The sequence below is a fragment of the Ambystoma mexicanum genome, chromosome 6q (assembly GCF_040938575.1).
Source record: "Ambystoma mexicanum isolate Mex_15411 chromosome 6q, UKY_AmexF1_1, whole genome shotgun sequence".
NCBI lineage: Eukaryota > Metazoa > Chordata > Amphibia > Caudata > Ambystomatidae > Ambystoma > Ambystoma mexicanum.
In genome coordinates, this window is record NC_090937.1 from 745,073,116 (window position 1) to 745,091,239 (window position 18,124).

Sequence of the window (18,124 nt, forward strand, 5' to 3'; positions counted from 1 at the left end):
CCCCGGTTCTAGGATGACATTCAAATCCCCTGCCCACAGGATATGTGTCTCACGGTATTTCAAGCATTTTTCCAGGAGACCCTAAAAGAAGCTCGGATCGTCCACATTGGGACCATAAATATTGACCAGCGTTAGCATTGCTTGACCCAGACACCCCGAGACAATAACATACCTTCCATCCAGGTCTATCTCGGTCCCACTGACCCTGAATCCCAAAGATTTATGAATCAGTGTCGTTACGCCCGCCGAGTATGATGAATATGTGGTAAAGAACTTGCATTTACCCCACCTGCAGGCTACCCCTTCATTCCCCTGCCCCTTGAGGTGCGTTTCTTGCAACAGTACGATCTTAGCGCCATGCCTCTCACAATACTGCACAACGTTTCTTGCTTTGCACGGGTCGTTCAGTCCCGGCACATTCCAGCTCAACACCTTAGACACCATGGCTCAAACCAGTGCAGCTACAGGCGACATTCTACTCTACCCAGGCGGTTCTATCCACTCACTCACCATGGCCCTTTCGATGCGATGTAAACCCTTTTCATGAACCCCCCCCTGCCAACCAGGAAATTTGTAAACCCCCAAACCCACCACCCACCATCCCCCACCTACACTGCCCCTCCCCAACTTCCCGCACACACAACATCAAGGGCCACTGCCCGGGGGCGCCGGACACCACTTTCCAAGCGGCCATCCACGCTTCAACAGCAGAGGAAGATCAACCATAAAAGAAAAACTAAATGAAATAATAGTATTCATGCATGCCACTGGACTGACTAGGTACATAACTCGCTATATTCCAGCTTGACCCTGCAGCACAAAGGTTCTGATTAAACCTGCTTCTTCTTGGACTCCTTCCAACAATATAGATACGCCTGGTTGCATATCTCTTCAAGCGCAGCCTGACGGTCCTTCTCCCGGAGCCTTATCGTCCTGGCGCGCTAGATTCTCAATAAGTTCATGTGCAGCCGACACATTAGTAAAGAAGAACGCTCTCCCATTATGCAGCAAAGAGGGGTGATTACTTGGGTGGCACCACATGTCCCCTTTCAACTGCTACAAACCACAGTGGATGGAAAAGGGAGAATGGTGGCAATAAGGGGAATAGTAGAAAACAGAGAAATATGCATTATAAATATATATGCCTCGTAGCTTATTTCAAGACCCTATACAGGAAGATGAGCCCGTACCTGGGAGGAGTGGTGATATGGGGGGTGGGGGGGCGATTTCAATTGTACATTAGACCCGAGGATAGACAGGTGAGACAAGAAATACAATCAAGCCCACCCCGGCTGCCAAGACTCTAAAGACCCTGCTAAGAGAATTCCAACTAGAAGACATGTGGAGATTGCACCACCCACAAGAAAGACAATACTCACATTATTCAGCTCCACAAAACCTGTACACACAATTAGATTATATGTTCGCTTCACAGGAGATAGTAGCTGAAATAGTGCAATCAGAGTACAAAGCAAGGGTCCTTTCGGACCATTCACCTCTGGTCATAACATGGCAATACTTGCCTCCAAGAACAAGGATCCCAACGTGGCGACTAAGAGCAGAAGCACTGAAAGACATGGCATTTAGGGAGGACCTGAGAGAGGAAATCATAGAATACTTTGAAAAGAACACAGGGAGTGCGAGATCAGCTGGTTCTTTATGGGAAGCGTTGAAAGTGGTGATATTATGCGCAGCCATAGCCAAATCCTAAGGGTTGCAAGGAGGTATACAAAGGGAACTGCAGAAGGCAGAAGCAGAACTGGAAGCAGTGATGAAGGAGGGCAGTGACCCCAGGGAGGACGCAGAAGCAATAAACCAATTGCAGCAAAAATGCATAGAACTCTGGGGGAGATTGTGTATCCTAAACTATAAGAAGTATATAGAGAGACAACATGCGGAGGGAGACATGCCAGGTAGACTGCTAGCGTGGCTATGTAAAAGTGAGACCCCCCCAGGTCAACAATAAGAACAGTTACTGGAGAGAGCGGACAAATAGTGAACACCCAAGAGGGTGTGAACAGAGTTTTCCTTGAATTCTATAAGCGACTATACCGAGATGAAGGAGGGTGTGACAATGGTGAAATAAGGGAAACACTAGAAGATATTGGGCTCCCCAAACCTAATAAGCCGAGTGCGGACTGTGGGTCATACAGACCATTGTCAATGTTAAACCAAGACAGCAAAATACTCACGGCTGTGTTGGCAAATAGAATGAAGCAGGTTATAAGCAGATTAATACACCCAGACCAGTCAGGATATGTTCCGTGCAGGAACATATTGGATAACCTCAGACGACTCCACCGAGTCATAGAATGTACAACCGGAGACTCGAGCGAGATTGCAATCATATCATTGGATGCAGTGAAGGCCTTTGACTATCAAGTGGCCCGGGCTGATGGCATCTCTGAGAGAGTATGGGATGGGCCCTGGGTACCTCAAGTGGGTGAGACTGCTTTACAGTTCACCGCTAGCCAGGGTTAAGACAGGAGCGGTCATCTCAGAGAGATGGCAACTTAGTAGAGTCACTAGACAAGGTTACCCTTGGTCCCTGATGCTGTATATCCTAGCGTTGGAACCCCTAGCAATATACCTGAGACAACAATATGAGGAAATCGGGATCCACACGAAAGGGGGAATCACACCTTATTTCATTATAAGCAGATGAAATGTTGTACTAGAGATACCCTAAGGAGAATCTCCAATATATTCTGGAGGCAATGGAGCGATTCGCAGAGCTTTCTGGCATTGCAGTCAATCCACAAAAATTATGCATATTCCCTCTGGGGAGGTACATAGGGATGCAGGAGGAACAGCTGCCAGTTTTGCAAATACTGTGGGTGACTAGCAAGTTCAGATACCTGGGGATTGAAGTTTACCACACTGTAGTAGTGGAATACAAGCATAAGATTGAGAAAGCAATTGGGAATATAGAAAGCAGCATGAAGTTTTGGGCTAAGCTTCGCATGACCATGATGGGAAGGGGGGCGTTGTTGAAGATGTTGGTATTGCCCAGACTATTGCATTTCTTGTGCCTCTTTGTTAAACTCCAAAACATATGTAAAGGCTTCCTCTGGCACAGAACTAGGAATAGAATTGCATTATGGAAATTACAAAACACGCATGAAAAGGGGGGCATACAATTACCCAATTTCGAGATTTATCACTTGGCTAGTCAGCTGTAATACGTGGCCAAATGGGTAACAGAAGACTCGACATCAGAGTCCAGGCTACTGAGTGCAGAATGTGCCCCGTTTTTTCCTAAAAGAAATGATATGGTTGCCCCATCCTGAGATAGCAGGGCGCCCCGGGATGCTTGAGTTGGGATGGAAGATGTGGCGTAAGGCCTGACGAGTTATGGCAAACCCGGACCCGTGCTCCCCGCAGGTGCCGCTAGTGGCATTGACCGGAGGAGACGAGCAACTGAGAAGGACTATCCGCAAGCACTGGGAACCAGTGGGGGTGGCAACAATGGGAGACATATGGCAAGACGGAGTGGTTCGGGAATTTGGGAAGCTGGCAGAGGAGACAGGCTTGCATGTGGGGCAGTACATTACCTATACTAGACTAGTCCAGAAAATCAGGAATACATGGTCTGGAGCAAAGCTGGAATATCAACCTGATATGGTTATAGAAACAATATATGATATAGCGGAGGGAGGTCATGAAGTCTCTCGACTCTACGAGATGTTGATGTCCAGGGTGGGAAAGGAGGTGGCTCAACTAAGAGGAGATTGGGAAAAGGAAACCGGGGAACTCATGAGTGATGGACTATGGGGGCGGGTTCAACGGTACCACAAAAAAGTATCTAGGAACGCCAGGCTACAACAAATACAACTGTATGTCACCCATAGGGCATACATGACCCCACAGAGGATAGCACGGTTTAAGGAGGCGGGACGACAAACGTGCCCCAAATGTGGAGGGAGAGGAAAACTCGGGGATGACTCACTTGTTTTGGGCGTGTTCGGAAATTGGGACGTTCTGGGGAGAAGTTGCCCATAGACTAAACGAAAAGGGGGTGGAGTTGAAGGTTGACTCGGTGTGGGCATGTATGGTTGGAGGGTTTCCTAGACCGCGCCAACTGAAACATATCAGGAAGCTTAAGGACTTGGCCTACATACTAGCCAAGCGCAGTATTGCCATGGGGTGGAAAGCAGGCCGCAGGCCAAGTGTAGAAGTTTGGTGGAGAGATCTCCAGAAATGGACTGAAGCGGAAACGGCAACATGGCTGGAGGCAGTACATAGGGGAGGAGAGGAGGAAACAGAAACTCTGATGGCCTGGAGGCACTTAGTAGCCACATTGTATGGGACTGCCCAGGAGGGCACAAGTGAGCATGGATCTTCTGAGATTGCAGAAGGAGAAGTTCCCTCAGATGAAAGACTAATGGAAGGCGAAATGGAGTAGGCTCGAGTTGCGGGGAGCGGTAGGGGCAGGCGAGAAAACATGATGATGTGCATATGATGTTAATGTATCACACAAACATTGTTGGAGGTTTTGTTAAAAGTTGATTGTTGTAAAAACCAATAAAAATTGTTTTAAAAAAATACATATTTACTTCTCTTCTATAGTGAAAGAGCTGAAAGAATTATTTGTTCGCAGGTTATATTATCCATTAAAAATCGAGACCTTTAACAATCTCACTAACTATACTTGAACATTATTTCCCAAATATGGTGTCCGGTCAAAGGATCGACTCAAAAGGGTCGAATGACAAAACTGTCAAGTCAAAACGACCGAAAACCTATAAATGTAAGTTATTTTTCCTTGTATGGACTATCTGATCAGTAATTGATGTACTGAGGGAAGCATTGGCATGTACCAACCTTGTATCAACTAACTGGCTTTTTGATTACCATTTACCCATGGTATATGCCTGTTTATATTACCAGAGTCATTGGATGCAGTTTTATTTAATACTCATGTCTCAGATGCATTGCCAGATGATGTGATCTAAATCTGAACCATTCATCCTTGTATTCCCAAAAAAATTTTGAATATAAAAAAAAGAAATGGTAACGGGATTCCCTAAAGCACACGGGTTCGGCTTGAAATCATCATTCAACTTGGACCCAAAATTCTTTAAGGCATGGACGGTCAGGGCACCTGGTATAGTAGAACTAACAATTGAAGATAAAATGAGGACTAGTTAAAGGGAATTCTAATGGTACAGTCAGTCTATGCATTCAAATAAACTATCAAGTATCAAAGGTGCATTGGCCCAGTATTCACACCACTATTGACAAACACGACACAAATCTGCAGAAGCCCTTGGTGCTAAGCAGGTTCAGGCAACCACACAAAAAAAAATCCACAAATTGACCATGAAATCGCAAGCGAAAGTGGCATCATAACCTGGCAGACCCATATACAACCAGTTGTTTAGCATTCAGATGCAAAGGAGCCCCCAAACAGCCCCTTTGGTGCACGGACGCTCAACAGGTTTTCTACAGCTGTTTAAACACTGCTTGTATTTTTGCATTGGTTCATGTTTGCAGTGATTCAAAGTATCCAAGCATTTGCAAGGTGCATCTTGGTGTTACACAAACTCCAAAACAAAAAGTCCAACACCAACAAAATAACCAGGCCAATGTATCAGCCAGCCCAATAATTAAAAAATGCACAAGAAAGCTCACCAGCACAGTCATATATGGCCAAGGTGGGGTTGATTTCTTAATAGAGAAAGCACCATACTACCAGTACACTATTAACTGCATATGCATATTTATAACTTTGTAGGGATATCCTGAAGGAGACAATAAGACCTTTTATTGATAACCACCTGGCGAGAACAGTATTTTATTACAACATTACAGTTAACATGAGCCATACTGTAATTACCTCATATTTGAAGCAGAGTCTTCAGGCACTGAAGAAACAGTTGGAACAGACGGCAATTTTGCATTAGAAGATCCACTTCCTAATAAAAATAAAATATCTATTTATATCTATTAAAAAAGTCAGCAAACAATTTACCCATATTAGGTCTTCAAATTAAACCAAATGTTTGCTCCATTGTTTGGCGGTGCAGTAAAGTAGCATGCAATCCCACCAATTACTGTGCATATACATGTATTCAGTACAGTTCAACCAGGTTTTCATTTAAATGATACGCTTTAGAATATTGTCCTTTAAAAAATAAAACACTTAATTAACAGTGAATATGTTACATTACTCACCGTCATTGTATTTCTGACACTCGTATCTGCTTAGATTCACATGCTATGCATAGGCCGACATCTAGTGGAAGCTGCACAGTATTACAGTTGTTTTTCGAAACTTGAAAAAGGACGTCGACAGGGCGTGCCAGTAATACTATCCCTAGTGCAACATCCACTATACCCATGGTCCTTCACTCGTCGAGGTCTCTCAGATTGATTGTTTCTGACATGAGGTTGCGTGGAGTGTAGCGTGAGTACAGTTGTATTAAAGCAGACATGTATCAGATAAAGCCCATATAAACATCTAAGCACCTTTTACTCCAAGGGGATTAAGGATGGGCGCATGTGAATCTAAGCAGATACAAGCATCAGAAATACGATTACGACAAGCCTCCCTTTCTGAGGCTTGTGGAATCTGCTTAGATCACATGCTATGCATAGATAAGCGAGCAGTGTTAGAAGAAGGTGGTGGGTTCTGAGAAAGTCCAGCAGCGAACAGATGTTTTAGAACCGCTTGTCCCCCCTAAGTATCTGCTTTAGAGTGTGTCAATGCAGTAGAGCCGAGTAAAAGCGAGTACTGACCTCCATGTAGCTGCTTTGCAAATGGCGTCCAGTGGGACGTTTGCGATAAAGGCCAGAGTAGCTTCTATACCCCTTGTGGGGTGAGCTCTTGGTGTGAAAGGCAGTGTTTTGCTTGATAGTAGCAGAGCTGTAGGCATCCGACTATCCATCTGGAGATGGCATTCTTTGAAATGCTGTCTTCTTCTCTGCCTGGTGCTATGGAGACAAACAGTTGGTCTGTTTTCCTGAGCGGTCTAGTCATGTTTACATATTAAAGGACCGCCCTCCTTACATCTAGTGTATGGAGTTTTTTTTCTCGGCTGAGCTAGTTTTATATGTGAGATGTTTAAGACTCTACTTATGCATAGGCTCAAAGGGGGCTCCCATGAGTTTTGGAAGTACTACATTGAGGGCCCAGCCTGGGGGTGGGTTTGATATAGGAGGGTGGAGTCTCTTTACTCCCTCCATGAATGCCTTAATGACCGGTACCATCCACCATGATACTTTACTCTGAGACATGGTGTATGCGGATAGAGCCGCCAGGTGAACCTTGATTGAGTTAAATATTAACCCTGAGTCTAATAAGTGGAGCATGTAGTGAAGAATGTGAGTTGAGTACATTCTATCGGGTGTATTTGTTTTGACTGGCACCAAATTACAAATCTTCTCCACTTGTCAAGTAACAGTGTCTGGTGTTTGGTTTATGTGCCTCCTTGAGGATTTCCATACACCTTTGAGGTAAGTTAAGATGCCCAAACTCTATGACCTCAGGAGCCATGCTGCCAAGTTCGGTGAGTGAGGTTGAGCGTGTAATGTTGTTCCACCGTGCTGGGAAAGCAAGTTGGGCTGGCACGGGAACTTTATTGGATCGCATATCGCCAGTTTGCACAGATGTGGATACCATGGTTGTCTCGCTCACATGGGAGCAACTAGGATTAGTGCCATTTGTTCCCTTTGAATCTTGTTCACACCCATGCTCATTAGTGGAATAGGGGGGAAAAGCGTAGGCAAATTTCCCTGACCAACTCATCCATAGGGCGTTCCCCCTTGGAGTCTGGTTGGGGAAACCTGGATGCGAAGTCTGGGCATTGCTTGTTTTCTTTTGTAGCGAACAAGTCTAGAGTGGGGTAACCCCACTGTGAGAAAATGTAGTCTACGACATCTTTGTCGAGTTGCCACTCGTGATCTTCTGGAAGCGAATCTCTGCTTAGTGAGTCTGCTAGGGTGTTGAGTTCCCCTGGTACATGTTCTGAAGTCATCCCCCATTTGAGTGCCAATTTCCATATGTTCTGTGCTAACCTGGAAAGATTTGGAGAATGTGTGCCCCTCTGCTTGTTGATACAGAACATTGCAGTGGTGCTGCCTGTTCCGACGCCAACATGAGGGCCATTTAGGGTCTATGTGAGGTGCCCGACAGTTTGGGGGCACCTCACAGACACGACACGAGGCCGTCTGTGGTCATGGGTATGCCATGGTTCCGTTCCAAGTTCAATGGTGGTGTGATGGGCCATCCTGGGAGCAATGGACACGGTAGGGATAGTCCTGTGAACAATATGAGTGGACAAAAGGCACAGCATGTGGCAGCTATTGGGGCAATGAGTGCAGCTTGGAGCACTGACATGACAATGGACAGTGCTCCCAAGTAGATTCCAGCTTGGCAAGACTCTTAACCAGAGCCACATGGGTTTAGCATCAAGGTTTGCATTACAACTTACTAATTTTAGATGCCCATTTAAAAAATGCTGGCATGCTAAATTGGTTGAGTGTGGCCACACAGGCATGGCATTGTTTAGACTGGCATCCATTTTCTGGCAGAAATGTAGACATCTGTAGAGGAGCAGCCAATTAGCCCCACCTCAACCGCCTCACCTGTATTGCCTATATTTTGGGAGCCAGGATGTGAGAGACGTGCGGTACCAGTGAAAATACCAATATCTAAGAGAATCCTGGAAGCAAGGTTCCCATTGAGAAAACCGCACCTGCATACAAGAAAATATGATGGCCGTCTGAATGAAATCCTAGAAGAAGCAGAGCAAATGAATGGTCAAGATGAATGGTAACGTCACACAGAGAAGAGTTGACGTAACTAGAACAGATGCATAGATAGACTAGAGAATGCAGATATTCTATAAGGCATCAACAAAGTATCGAGGATAAGTGACATCTTGGGATCAAGGTGAAGAAGCAAATGCCATAAAACGGATGAAGAAATCCAGTTACTTTACACGTGTACAGATGCAAAGAAACGCAAGCAGACGAATTATTCTTGAGGCTGGCTTTATAGTGAATAGATTGCACCATGTACCATTATATCATATATGCATGAAGGATAAACAATGGATGTTTTCACTCCGTGTTATAGCAAAATTGGACTAAAAAAAGAAAGCCCTAATTTTTAGTGTGGCGCATTAAGAAAACACATGAATTATAAGTGAATCTCGGAAAAGCGAGGCTGAATTAACCATGAAGTCAAGCCAAGAAGCCAAGGTCTTATCAGGATGAAGTTAACTAACAGTGCATACAAAATCATGTGAAAGAACAGCTCCTGTTCAGAAGACATGAGCAAACACACCAAAGACATCAGAGGTCTATTAAAAAAAGTGTATTTTAAAGACAGTAAAAGCTCGAATTCATGGTCTACAGTCAAGTGGAAGGATGAAGTTGGATGAGCAAGATGTTCACAGCTACGCATGAGGGCAGAGCATGCCTTCACTCCCCTGATTCTCCAACAAACTCAAGGCCAAGCTTCAAAGCTTAATTGACTACGCTGACCACAGAGGAGATGATAGATTAATATGCTAATTGTTGGGAAGCTGGGGTAAAACGAGCTCCCAGCACCTGGAAATCCAATCTGCGTGCTGCTAGACGGAGGTGGAAAAGTAATGACGAAGGTTAAAGTGCCAACCAATTGTAGGGGACCGCGTAATTAAGGGTCCTATAGTTTGTGTAGCCAATGGGACATTGTGTATTTAGTGACGTTCATAGTGGCCATTTTGAGGGAAGGGCTTAGTTGTCCCACCTGATCTTAAGAAACCTATCACGTTCACTTACCATCCCATACTAGTATAGATCGTATATGTAGATGTTCACTTGGAGCCTATCATAGTTTGTAATAGGTCCTGTAGTTTGCCACGTAGGATGATGCTGGTAGTGACGCAGGTCAACATCAATGACGACAAGTTTTGAATATAAAGGTACAGTTTTTTGATGAATTTCGTTGAGTAAGAGGATCGAGTGAATTTGTTGATGTTCATTATGCTCCCTATTTTAGACAATTGAAAATAAAACAGTTATCCATTTTACAAATTAACTGAGTGATTTTGATTATTGATGTTGAGTAACTTCTGCATCCACATCCATCTCCAGGGTAATATCTACTCATCTTAAAGGGCTAAGGTTATTCAGTTCACTTGGTAGTGGAGAGGATGGTTTAAAATCCATCATCATAAGTAAACTTTGTCATCCTGGCAATATCGCACGACCTCGGCCATTCGGCTAACAGGAAGTGAAGCTCCCCGTAGATAGTGGATAGTGTAATTTCAAAAGCTTGCAAGCACGGTGTGACGGGTCCCCTGGTTTCTACAGAATCCCCTCCCACGTCTACGAGAAGCTGAACAAACAGGAAGTTGGAGAGACGGTAGAAGAGGCGTACAATCCCGAGCGTCGGAAAAAGAACATGCAAATGGTGAGAAAGAACTGAGCGAATTGGTAAAATGATGTATGGGTTATAAGTGACGAGAAGTGATAAGGGGAAAGAAGTATAATGGAGAGAGGTGGGGTAAATATAACTTGAGAATAAAAGAGTTAAATAGTGAATAAGAAATTGACTCGAGTGTGGCCAAGCAACAGATGTATCGTGAGGAGAGAATACCACGGTAAAAGGACACGCCCTATTCCTGCGTTTTAAAGAACAGATCAGAAGAAATCTTAAACCTAAAGTCCCATAGTGAACGCATAGACGACGAGTTCGGTTAAAGACTCTGTATAGGGTATTGATTAGAGGGTAAGACGATTCTTAAAGAGAAGATCTTAAGAGATATGTGGCCGGTCGAGTGTGTCTGTCTTATGTATTCATGTATTGGTGATGACATCATAGTTTAATGAAATTGGTAAAAGGAGAAACCTGAGGTTGGAGAATTTAAGTGATTGTTTAAATTTGAGTTGGTGTTTTTTTGCAAGATTAAAGTAAAAAAAACATTATATACTGAGAAATAAGTAATTCCTAAAGTCCCGAGGGACAAGAAGAGACGCGACAAGGAGAGAAGTGATCGAGCAAGCACATCTTTAGATATAGGAAGAGAAATAAAGAGATGGAAGGGAGAAAGAGTTAGCACTTCTCCAGAACTAATGGATGAGTGGACAGATTTTGCTCAAACTCAATGGTAAAGGCATCGAGGATTTAAGACAAAGGGAAGATCAAGATGGGCAAGACAAAAAGGATAAGGAAAGGGAGGAACAATAGAAGGAAGAAGAGACAAAAAGAAAAGATAGACAGATGAGAGCAGCTATATCAAGATGAACAGTTGAAGAAGCAGGAAAGAGCAGAGGAGAAAAGAATCGAGGTAATAGACAAAGGGCAATTGATGAGAGGGAAAGGATAGAAAGGAAAAGAATAGCAGTTAAGGGATAAGAGAATGCAAAGACGAAGGGATGAAGAGATACGAAGGGCAAACGAAAGAAGGGTTCAGAAGAAAAAGGAGGAAAACAGGGTAACGGAGGAAGCAAGAAAACGCAGAGAGCTTGATGATGACATAGAACGAAAAAGAAGGCATAGAGCTTGTGATCTTGATCGCCTGGAGAAGGAGGTAAGGGATCCCGATACTGAAGTAGCATAGGAGGAGATAGAGGAGTTCTTCTCGGAATATGAGTCATTACCTGACCCATCTAGAGTAAGTCTAGAGGACAAGTTTGACTCCAGGAGCATTGGGGAAGCGATCGAAGGTTTATTATGATATGAAAGCCCAGAAAGAATTGAAGGGGAATGGAAATGTTCATCTTGAGAGTACACAGCGATATGATACAGAGGGAGCCTCATGTAGCACAAGGGCCCCCCCCCCAAGGAGTTGTCTTTAGATAGACTGACTCTACATAGAGATGAGGAGGAGAGAATTTATATAAGTTGGGCACAGGAAATGTCAGACGAGGACAGAGACACCTTTCGTAGAGAAGAGAGGGATGACTTATGTGGTCCTGAAGGTTGCTTTTCAATGGATAAGGAAGTGAGATGGTCAGATTTAGGCGCACCTGTACCTCGGACGTCAAAATCATTGACACAGTCAGCTCAACCTAAAGGGCAACCTCATGGTGAGAGGGGGGAATCACCACCATATGTGAGCAGATTAAGGTCGCTACCAGGAAGAAGGCGGTGAAGAAATATTGTCTCTACCTTGGATAGACAGACAGTGGGAGATGAGTAAGTTTGGAGTTTTGCAGTTTCCCTTGCTAGAGAAAGGGAGAGCTAGACCACAGTATATACCTTGGCCCCAGATGGACAAGGATAATTTGAGGTGCAAACATCTGAGTTTAACTTCCGGCGCTGTGAAATGGATACATGCGTTAGAAAAGATGACAGGAGGTAAGAGCTGATGACATTTGGTCAAGAGCAGGATATGCTAGTGTTACTATAGTTAACACTGCTCATGACAGAGCACTGTTTAATAATTGCAGAGCGGCAGTCTGGAAAGCACTCGGAGTACTGTATCCAGACACGTCCGATTTGGGAGAAATATTGACGAAAAAGATGCAGGAAGGGGAAGACCCGCTTGCTTATATTCAGAATTTTCAAGAGAAGTGGAGTTTGGAGACATGCAAATCTTGGGGAAAATCTATTCCTGTGTTCTATCATATATTATGCCAAGGGCCGCCAGAACCTGTACAGAAGCAGCTCAAGAAGTTAGTGGGTATGGAGGCCAAACCGTGGTCGGAGATCCAGTTGACCATCGCACATTATTGCAGACTCTTGCAGGAAAAGAATCGCAAAAAAGATGTCAGGAAAGGCGAAGAAGCGAAGTTAGTACAAAACAAGTTATCCAAGTACGCTATTGAAGGGGCGATAACTAGTGGAGACGGATCGAATTTACAACGGGTAACAAACATGCCGCAGGGAAAAATCAAAGGCAGTTTGATCAGGGCAATAATGGATTTGCTCCACGAGGAAGGGGAGGATTTCGAGGAACAGGCTTTCAGAGTAATCAAGGGACTTGGCAAAACAATCGGGGAAACTCAGAATAATCAAGGTGGGTTTCAGAATATGCAGAATGATAATCAAGGCATGCAAGGAGGACAGATGGGGAGACCGCCTCCTGTATGTTGGTTATGTGGAATGACAGGGCACTTTGCTCGTACGTGTAGAAGTCAAGGGCTTGTGCAGAATGGTCAATTTTCAAGAGGGGGGGACTTCAAACCTGGCTGCGTATTCACAGCAGAGTGGAGATGGGTTTGCTCAGAATCCAACAGTGCAACAGGCACAAGCGCCAAGAATGCAGCAAGGTTTGCAACCACAGCAAGCAGCAGTAAATCCGCCACAAGGACAGTCGCAGCATTCACCTATGCAGATACAGCAGAGCACAAGCACAGGACAGCTAATGACTCCTAGAATAGGAGGAGTTACGGTTGACGGAGAGAATCCTTTCACAGGTAACGGAATGAGGCTGTATCCACAATAGGACAGCTCACTGGGACACTTGATGTGTTCAATACTATCCTTGACGCCAAATCCTCACGCGGAACCGAGGGTAGATGTCCGTATAGGAGGCAAAAGATTTTCATTTTTAGTAGACACGTGTGCAACACGTTTGTGTATAAAAGAGGGAAACATTTTAATGTTTGGCAATGCCACGAATACTCAAGGTTATACCTGATGAGTTTTTATTCAGGCCAAAGATACCTATGGATTAAGAGGAAGGGCAAATCTTTCCTCTTGAGCTACGAGCAGCCATAGTGTGAGGAGAAATGGCTTTGCTTGATGGGAATGATCTTGAGGGGAATGATGATGGCAGATGATAGTGCACAGTGATCGCCATTGGGAAAGGTTACAGATTGACGGACGTCACTGATGGGGATACGTTTAGAGATGATGAAGTAATATTTGAGATGAGAATTACTTATTGGGTACAAGCCATTAAACGTGAGGTTCCCCAGAGAATGATGCTAGTACAGAAGCGTCCGGAATATTTTGAGGAAAGCATGGCAAAAGTGCCAGTCTCCTTATGGACTACAGGCCCTTATGATGTAGGCCTATTGAAGGGGGTTGGATAAGTGAAGATTAAATTGAAACCAGGAGCAATTTACCTCGAGCACGACCGTATCCTATGTCTCGAGAGGCAGATGAAGGTATTTTTAAGACAATTTCCGCCATGATGGATCAGGGCATCTTGGTGACGTCAGAGTCACCGTGTAATACGTCAGTGTACCCTATCAAGAAATCTAAAGGGGGTCATGGAGAATAAAGCGACATTTAAGACCGATAAACAGGATTGTAGAGGCCAAGTTCCCTCTAGTTTCTAATCTGGCTACAATCTTATGTAATATACCTGTTGAAGCACGATATTTCACCGCGATTGATTTGAAAAATGCATTCCCCAATCCCCTTTCACAAAGACTCGCAGGATCTGACGTCATTTACGTTCAGACAGACGAAGTTAAAAAGCACAAGATTACCTCAAGGGTATTGAGTCTCCATCGATATTTAATAGGGTCCTCGAGATGGATCTAAGCAATATTAATTTGGAAAGTGCTTTCTTGCAATATGTAGATGATATTTTAGTTTGCAGCACTTCAGAGGAAGAGTGCAGACGCGATTCTGTTCAGTTGATTACACTCGCTGACAAAGGATATAAGGTTGACAAGGAGAAGTTACAGTATTGTCAACAAGAGGTATTGTACATTGGTCCGTTGATTTCGCATGAAGGGAAGAAAGTTACTCCTGAGAGAGCTGAGGCCATTTTGAAAACCACAAAGCCACACGATAAAGCATATGCAAAGAATTCTGGGACTATGGGACTGTCAGAGCATGGATATTTGATTATAGTTCATATACAAGGCCTTTGTTACAAGCTCTAAAGAAAGCACAGGCTACGCAAGAGAAAATTGTTTGGACTGAGGAGATGGAATAAAGATTTGAGGAACTGAAGAAGGAAATTTGTACAGCTCCAGTTTTAGCGATTCCTAATTATGCTGAGAAATTCTTTTTGTTTACGCATACAGATGGTACCATTATGATGGCAGTCCTTACACAGAGAAATACATTGGAGTACAAGCCCCTTACACATTAAAGTGGGATTTTAGACCCAGTAATGAAGGGTCACTTTCCGTGCGAACAATCTTTGTCGGCCGCCGCGTTCGCCATAGAGAAGGCTGCAAGTATAGTGATGGGATGCTCTATGACGACGTTTGTTGAGCATGCATTATTTGCTATCTTGGAGAAACCAAAAGGAACATTGACTTCCCAAAGGGCTAATGCCTATGAAGTAGTCATATTGAATCCAGCGATCAAAATAGTCCAATGCAGAATAGTGAATCCTGCCAGGTTTATAGTTGAACCATTGGCAGAGGATGAGCATGCGCACGGCTGTTCGAACTATGATGAGATCCCTAGGATAAAAGAAAATGCCTCGATAGGGGGAGAAATTGTTTTATTGACAGTTCAAGGATTGATCAAGATAATGGGCAGATACACAGGTGCCGCTGTGGTAAAATACACAGCCAATGGGGAGTTTCAGACATTGTAAGTGCACGGCTCCTGTCTCACTATTCAGCATAGGATGCAGAGTTAGTAGCGCTGATAGTTGCGCTCGAGAATCATGCAGACTAGTGTCAGGGTGCAGGGCGTTATAAGGGGGAATCAGGGCTCAAAGAGGGGCCCCAGACGCAGAAAGACCAACCACAAAACAAGACAAACCCAAAGGAACAGCCTCCAGCCTTATAGGAGACTTCTCTGTCCCTTTTGCAGACAAAAGGCCCTCCGGACCACAACTCCCAGCAGCCTCCGGGCCGGGAACTACTTTTCCACTCCCAAGTTGGGAGGGGCTCGCGCATGCGCGAAGAACGAAGGCACGGGGCTTTTGCTAAAGCTCCCGACCGGAATGGACGCATCCTCCAGAGCTCCTGCCGACAGGGATCACGCGAGGGGCCACGCCCCAAGGAATCACCATTCTGGCCCCTCGCATATACAAGATAAGTACAGCAAGGACCTAGCGACCCAACCCCACTTGGGAATTAAAAGCGCAGCTACAGGGGAAAGCGCGGAAGAAGCGGGGACACATTGGAACTTCCAATCCTCTGAGGGGCACGCGCTGGGGCACCGCCCACACATATTACGTCCCCTGCTAAAGGGAAAAGCTAAGTGCCTATCAGCTCCATAGCATTTAACCGACGCGATTTTAGCTTGCATGCTTCACTGACTAACGCGCGCAGTGTTTGTTTACCAACCTGTCTTCAGCCACGTCCGGCACACTTTGGCAGCACAGGGAGCCCACAGCCACGTGCGGCAAACTTTGGCAGCACATATTGCTAGATATTAGGCCACGTGAGGCAAAACTTTGGCGGCACGAAGGATCTTATTCCCCTTAAGCTACTTGCGGCGAACATGGGCCGCATGTTCTGAACAACCCTTTTAGTTGGTCACCATTAAGCTCAGAGAGCAGATTAACCTACTAAATGTAATGTGCATGTGCTAGCACTAACCAAACTCAAGGTGGCATGCATCACTAATGTAGGTTTGTGGAAGTTGGTATTTCGCCTTTGTGAGTTAACACAGGACACTAATACTAAACTCTCTTGCAGCATTCGAACTGCTCCGAGTTCCGGACCTGAGAGTGCGCAGGCAGGAGGCCAGCACTCAACCAAAGGGCTAAGTGCCTTTTGCATCAAAAGTTATTGTACAGCACTGTGTGTATGTGTGGGAATAGTATATAAATATATTATTGTGACTGTTGTTTTTTCCCATGTGTTCCCTTGCCTGTCCACTTTCCCTTTCCTAACCCTCTATCCGGTTACCCGATGTTCGAGACCCATCCAACCAACGAGATCCTAACCCTCTTTCCCTGCTGGGGTCTCGGAGGCCTGTGTGAGCATTGACTTGCAGGTGCCCAGACCGTAGTGGGGGTAGTTGGTTCGCGCCACTCCTGCACCTGGACTTTGGAGCCGTGACAACTAGGAATTAACGGTGTACAGTGACTCCGCCTCTGTGATGTCGACACTGCACGCAGGATTAGCATTCTATGTAGTGAACTGCATTGTGTGTCAAAGGTTCACTGCTGGGCATACACTGCGCACAGTCCGGGGAGTTATTCCGAGACCTACTGGCCCTTTGCAGCATTTGCATATCGATTATGTTGAGATGCTGCAAGTATATAATGGGTATAGATATATGATTGTTTGTCCACTTTTCACAATGGAATGAAGCTGGTCCATGTACACATCCAGACTCTACCTGTGCAGCAAAATTCTTAGTGTGAGAAGTGTTTCCTAGATGGGGAATATGTGAATATTAAGATCAGATAATGGTCCTCATTTTGTGAATCAGACTTTTGAACAGATTGGCTTGTTGCTTGGTATAAAGCACAAGTTTTCTTCGGCTTATCCACAAGGGAATGGGATCTGTGAACGGCTCAACGGCTTGCTTAAAGAAAAAATAGACAAATTGAAGCTTACCTTGAAGAAAGGGTGGTTGGCATTGCCTACTACTGGCATTATATGCATTGAGGAACCAACCAGGTTCAGACCACCATCTCACCCTTCATAAAATATGACAAGGAGACGAATGAGGACAACCCTCACGCCTCCATCCAGAGTTAGAAGTGATGCCCAGCCAACAACAGAACTGTTAGGAATGGAGCTATGGGACTACCTTACGTGGTGAATGACTTCAAGTATCTCTGCCATTTCAGGTCAGCTACGGCGAAGAGGGTGTGAGGCAGCGCAGAACACAGAAGGAGATGCTTCAACAAGTGGAACTAAAGGCTTTCCAACCCATACACAGAGGGAACCATGGAAAGTTGCCATCTGCCAGGCCTCAGGACACCAGGGGGAGACCAGGTCTTTAGTAAAGACTGAAATGAGCAACAATGTCCAAGACCAGGGGAAAGATCTTCCAGTAACTTCGAAGTGTCCCAAGAAACCTCCTGGGTGTAAACGCCAGAGAATGTGGGGCAAAGATCATATAGACCAGAGAAAGCCCCAAACGGAAGAGGGCCAGGACCAAAATGTGACAGTCACTCCTCAAACAATACTTTATGGATTTTGGGGACAAAATATCAGAAACAGTTCAGAAACAAATGACCATCATGAGGGAGGAACTGGCGGCAGCCCTGCAGGAGATAAAACAAGATCTGACTAAAACGGAGGAAAGGTAGGACACAAACGAGAAAGCAAAACAACAAGTGACAGAGGACTCAGGGAAAAA

The 18,124-nt window shown here is 44.9% G+C and overlaps 1 protein-coding gene across 3 annotated transcripts in view; it reads right to left on the reverse strand.

Moving 5' to 3' along the window:
* The window catches only part of LRBA (LPS responsive beige-like anchor protein), a 3,444,508-nt gene that overhangs the window by 1,999,991 nt on the left and 1,426,393 nt on the right, over positions 1 to 18,124 (reverse strand). For all 3 annotated transcript variants that reach the window (XM_069631262.1, XM_069631261.1, XM_069631263.1), the window contains exon 32: positions 5,840 to 5,918. In XM_069631262.1, the coding sequence (XP_069487363.1) occupies positions 5,840 to 5,918 (79 nt within the window). The remainder of the gene's footprint in view (positions 1 to 5,839; positions 5,919 to 18,124) is intronic.